Genomic DNA, 5,639 nt, shown 5'->3' on the forward strand with positions numbered 1-5,639 from the left:
CAACCACGTCCGCATGAGGGCGCGTAAAGACTGAGTGTGTTGTTGGATAAACATTCTTTTATGAATATGACACAGACGTGACCCTAAAGTGTAATTAAAATTTCCCATTTGAATCAGTCCATTTTTAAATTACAACCTAGTGATGAATTCAATAGAAGACCCTTAGGGACCCTTAGTATTTCATCCGAACTTTTCCAGGATTTCTAAGTATTTATTGATTTAGATAATATAAAGAGACCGAACTGCCAATACGTTTAATCACGATAAATTCATTATTTTATATCTTGCACAAATACACGACCAAGTCTCTTTATGAAGATAATACATATGATGCATTTGTAGATTTAATGTTTTTTTTTTTTTTTTTTTTTTTGGGGGGGGGGGGGGGTTGTTTTGTGTTTTTGCTTTTGCCTCACGATAAGTTATAAAACTACAGATTTCTTCCGCTCCTCATCTGGAAATATATTTTATCCACATTCAGAGGATGCTAATTGAATTTTAAAAATATTGATAAACGCATGCGTATAAGTACAGCTTTTTATATGAAAGTTGCAACTTTTCATACGTCTGTGATAAATTCCTTTCAACAATAACTGAATTCCATCGTAAAAGAGGAAATGTTTAAACAGGAAAAGCGTAAAAATGACCGCAATGGTGCCAAAAAAATCATACCATCAATATCTACAGTCGGATTAAAGAGAGATTTGGGGTTATGAAAGAAACAATATTCCCTCAGTAATTCTATTTGTTGGATATTGGCATTCACCTCTGCGTGATTCACGAAGTGGCGTGGTGGTGACGTCAACACGCAGGACGATAAAAGCAGAGCGTCGAGCCGCTTTGGACATTCAAACTTTCACCCTCGGAGGGAAGGTGCTTTGGGGGAGAGAAGAAAAGAAAATAGGATCTGACGAAGTCTTTGGAGTATGAACAGACTCACATTTGCGGTTTTCCTGTTGGCACTGGGCTTTCTTCTCTGCGAAAGTGGTAAGATGAAGAAACTCAAATGAATCTTTCACTACGCCAGAAACTGTGAATCTGAGCTGACGAAATTAAGTAACAATTATGTTTTGATAACGTTTTTTTTCTGTTAGAAGATGCTACAGCAATTATATACATGATGATATTATAAAAATGTGTGTCCTTATAACAGTAAAGTTGGGCTTTTCAGAATATAATGAGACTTTTCTAATACATTTGTCCTGAATTCTTAATGAATGTCTAACATTATCTGTTCCAGGTAACCCATGTTGCTCAGAGCCATGCCAGAACAGGGGTGTTTGCACAGCCCTAGGGTCAGATAATTATGAGTGTGACTGCACACGCACAGGCTATTACGGACAGAACTGCACAACACGTAAGTCTGAACACCACACAGGAACTGAATCTGAAATTAGGATGTAGTTGTTGTAGTGACTTGTTCAGTTAATTTATTTTTCCTCTCCTTTTACAGCTGAATTTTTCACCTGGCTCAAATTGTCACTGAAACCATCACCCAACACCGTTCACTACCTTCTCACTCACTTTAAGGGCTTCTGGAACATCATCAACAACATCTCATTTCTCAGGGATGCCATCATGAGATATGTGCTGACATGTGAGTGTCTCTAGCTGAAGGCAAAATGGAAAAAGATTGACTGGAAGCTTCCCGATAGCACATTAAATAATTTGTAAACCACCTTGTATTGAACTGAGTGCAGTGTTGTGACTAATGTGGTTTTCTCCTCTCTCTAGCCCGATCCCACCTGATTGATAGCCCTCCAACTTTTAATGCTGATTATGGTTACAAAAGCTGGGAAGCCTACTCCAACCTTTCCTACTATACGCGCACCCTCCCCCCAGTGCCGGAGGATTGCCCAACCCCAATGGGAGTAGCAGGTAAGAACACTCTCTCTGCCTCAGGAGAACCAGTTTTCTCAGATTCTTAAATACTACTGTAATGAGAGCAGGAACATCTTGCTCTCATTACATCACAGTTGATGCACACATCAAATTGATATTTTCCCTTGGATTCAGTGAAAATATGCTGAGCGCACACAGCAAAACCTGCTCCAGCAAGCCTAAACTAGACACTTAAAAACTACTTTTTGCACATTAGGCATAAAGAGCTATAATTTTTCCTGCTATCAAAGTGGCTTCTTTTTTTATTGTATGCTTATTGTACTATTCTTGTTTCCAGGTAAAAAGGAGCTGCCTGATGTTAAAGTTTTGGCTGAGAAGCTCCTAATGAGGAGACAGTTTATTCCAGACCCGCAGGGCACCAGCCTGATGTTTGCATTCTTCGCACAACACTTCACTCATCAATTCTTCAAATCTGATATGAAGAAAGGACCTGCTTTCACCAAGGCTACAGGTCACGGGGTGAGCACAGCAGATCTCAGGAAAAATAAAATAAAATTGTCTAAATATGAAATGAGTGTTAAAGGTTTGGTTTATTCTTTGAAGGTGGACCTCAACCACATTTATGGAGACAACCTGGAGAAGCAATACAAGCTCAGGCTCTTCAAAGACGGCAAACTTAAATATCAGGTATGTTCAAAGGCAGCTACAGCTAAGACACTCAAATGCTTCAGACCACTTTTGTGTCTCATCGTCGCTTCCTCTCTTGTGTAACTCTGCAGATCCGGGATGGAGAAATATACCCACCGACAGTAAAGGATGTCGGTGTCGAAATGCACTACCCTCCTCATGTGCCAGAGTCTCAACGCTTCGCTGTCGGCCACGAGGCATTCGGCCTGGTTCCTGGTCTGATGATGTACGCCACCATCTGGCTCCGCGAACACAACCGGGTGTGTGACGTGCTGAAGGAGGTTCACCCCGACTGGGACGACGAAAGGCTCTTCCAGACCACAAGGCTCATCCTGATTGGTAAGTTTGAGAAAATTCTCAGATCGGCACAGAACTTTGAAAAAGATTTTCAGTCATCTAGCTGAGAAAGTAAAGTAACAATAGGATGGAAATATAGTTGGAGTTTTGAATGGAGGAAGTGATACTTTATATTCTGGGAATCACTGACCAACATCCCTGTTGCACACACAGTGTAGCATTTCAGGAACAGAATTTACTGAAAGATGATCTGTTAAGCAAAGCCACGGATGTGCAAATGAAGAAGAAATAAGCAAAGCACATTTTTCAATGTCTGCTTTATATAAAATGTTTAATCATTTGCCCTGCAGGTGAGACCATCAAGATTGTGATTGAGGACTATGTGCAGCACCTGAGTGGCTATCACTTCAAGCTCAAGTTTGACCCCGAGTTGCTCTTCAACCAGCGCTTCCAGTACCAGAACCGCATTGCATCTGAGTTTAACACCCTGTACCACTGGCACCCACTGATGCCCGACAGTTTCCACATTGAGGAGACAGATTACAGCTACAAACAGTTTGTCTTCAACACCTCTGTAGTGACTGAGCATGGCATCGGCAACCTGGTGGAGTCATTTAGCAAGCAGATTGCAGGACGGGTAGGAACTCTTAGCGCTCTTGTAACAGCAATTTTACTGAAATTGTTAACATCTCTGTAGCTTTAAAATGGCTTTTACTTACATTTTATGTGCTTTTTTTTTAGGTTGCTGGTGGTCGTAATGTCCCAGGAGCTATCATGTATGTGGTCATTAAGTCCATAGAGGGCAGCAGGAAAATGCGTTACCAGTCTCTCAACGCCTACAGGAAGCGATTCTCCATGAAGCCCTACAACTCCTTTGAAGACCTGACGGGTAAGAAACATTCAGCATCATGTATGAAATATAACATTTGTAGGAGGAAAGGATGATATCAGAGCATTAGAGAGGATGTTATTATCACCGTTATTGCAGAAATTTCTCTGAACTGAGCTTAAAAATAGTGTCCAAATGCTACAGAATACAGCTCATGCAACAGTTTTCTCATCATTAAGGAAATGACTCTTACTCAGTGTAAGTCCCTAGCCGCTTTAGAGGTTAGGTATTTATTTCCGTGACTCTAAGAACCAGATGTTCATTTCATCTTAAGATAGTGTAAGCAGATTGTCATCACAGAGAGCAAAGCATAAACAGCAAGGAGAGACCTCCTGCTTCAGAGGGGGAGCTTTAGATTCCTCAAGAGAAGAGGATTTAATCTTGATTTAAAAACTAAATGTGAAGTATGAGTAAAGAAAACTGTTAGCTGTTTATACCTGTGAGAAGGAGGAAGTAGCAAAGGCAAGAGGAGATAAGTTTTATTTAAAATGCTGGATCTGAATCAGTCGAAGCATAGAGGTACATGTTTAGACTAACTGCAAGCTTTGCAACTGCTGAGCAAATGAGAGAAGCCAGACTGAGTCACTGACCAAAACTGTTCCTTCACTTGTTTTATTCAGGTGACAAAGAAATGGCGGCAGTGCTGGAGGAGCTGTACGGCCACATCGACGCCATGGAGCTCTACCCGGGCTTGCTGGTGGAGAAACCCAGGGCCAACGCCATCTTTGGAGAGACAATGGTGGAGATGGGGGCCCCTTTCTCTCTCAAGGGCTTAATGGGAAACGCCATCTGCTCTCCAGAGTACTGGAAACCCAGCACCTTCGGAGGCACCGTGGGCTTCAACATCATCAACACCGCCTCCCTGCAGAAGCTTGTCTGCAATAATGTGCGCGGGCCCTGTCCCGTAGCGTCCTTTCATGTGCCTGACGTTAAAGAGACAGGGTCCATGATCATCAACTCAAGCACGTCGCACTCTGGCGGCAGTGACATCAACCCCACAGTCATTTTGAAAGAAAGGACTACTGAGCTCTAATTTTAAATGATTTTTATTAGGACTTATTTATTTTTATTTATTTATTTTTGTATTTATTGCCTTTTCTATTTATAGATAATCATGAGAATTTGCAAGATGCAATTATTTTTTTACATGTTTTGTACAAGTTTGCTGCCAGGAAACAAACTGTTTATTTATTGAAAAATTCGTTGTATTGTAAGTTATTGTAACAGTAAGAACCTCTGTCACTGCAACTTGATACTTGAAGGTTAGTTTACACTTGCGTAGTAGCGTACATTACACTCCTTATTTCTCCTCAAAGTAAATGCTGCCTATCCTTTTGTGCTCATGTAGTTGTGTGACACAACACTGATCTGCAGAGTTGTGCAGACAGCGATACACAGTATAGTAATAACACTCATAGTAAACTAAGTGACTGATCTTGACTGTCTAGATCTGATTTACCATAAAGTGCCTTCCTATTTCATTGTTTTCTTACTGATTCCTTCCTACTTTAGTCTGTACGTTGGTTACGGCAATTTGAAATGAGAATAACTTTGTATAAGCTGCGCTGTTGTTTAGAAATGCATAGAAATGGTGTCACTCGATTGTATCAGCGTGAACTAGCAAAGGTGTTGCCAGTTATGCTCTCAGTGCCTTTTGACTTGCAAATTTGACATCAATAAATTTTGGCAAGAAAACGTACACATCTCTGACATCAATTGTGTTTTTGTATAAAGTCCCTGATTGGATTTTACTCCAGGATCCAATAAGCTTTTCCTTCCTCAACAAATAATGTAATCCAAGCACACACATCAGTTCAGATAGAAACATGACTGAAATGACTACTCTTGAAAATTGTCTGTCTTTTTATCTATTAAAAATTGTGTCTAACTGCAGTCGGGGTGTGGCAACAACAAGAAACAAACC

At 40.7% G+C, this 5,639-nt stretch overlaps 1 protein-coding gene across 1 annotated transcript; it reads left to right on the plus strand.

The window, feature by feature from the left end:
• Nucleotides 1–866: 866 nt before the first annotated feature.
• On the plus strand, nucleotides 867–5,414 carry ptgs2b (prostaglandin-endoperoxide synthase 2b). Its single transcript, XM_022210509.2, has 10 exons — nucleotides 867–987; nucleotides 1,241–1,357; nucleotides 1,454–1,597; nucleotides 1,735–1,878; nucleotides 2,180–2,361; nucleotides 2,446–2,529; nucleotides 2,622–2,868; nucleotides 3,177–3,463; nucleotides 3,568–3,715; nucleotides 4,336–5,414. The coding sequence occupies exons 1-10, from the start codon at nucleotides 927–929 to the stop codon at nucleotides 4,746–4,748; spliced, it is 1,827 nt and encodes a 608-aa protein (XP_022066201.1). The 5' UTR covers nucleotides 867–926; the 3' UTR covers nucleotides 4,749–5,414.
• The last annotated feature ends 225 nt before the right edge of the window (nucleotides 5,415–5,639 follow it).

The sequence above is a fragment of the Acanthochromis polyacanthus genome, chromosome 4 (genome assembly GCF_021347895.1).
Source record: "Acanthochromis polyacanthus isolate Apoly-LR-REF ecotype Palm Island chromosome 4, KAUST_Apoly_ChrSc, whole genome shotgun sequence".
NCBI lineage: Eukaryota > Metazoa > Chordata > Actinopteri > Pomacentridae > Acanthochromis > Acanthochromis polyacanthus.

Excerpts from the sequence above, each read along its gene's own strand:
- ptgs2b (XM_022210509.2), top strand. The coding sequence starts at position 927 with ATGAACAGACTCACATTTGCGGTTTTCCTGTTGGCACTGGGCTTTCTT. Across the intron at positions 1,358-1,453 it reads CGGACAGAACTGCACAACAC|CTGAATTTTTCACCTGGCTC; the intron begins GTAAGTCTGAAC and ends CTCCTTTTACAG. Across the intron at positions 2,869-3,176 it reads CACAAGGCTCATCCTGATTG|GTGAGACCATCAAGATTGTG; the intron begins GTAAGTTTGAGA and ends TTTGCCCTGCAG.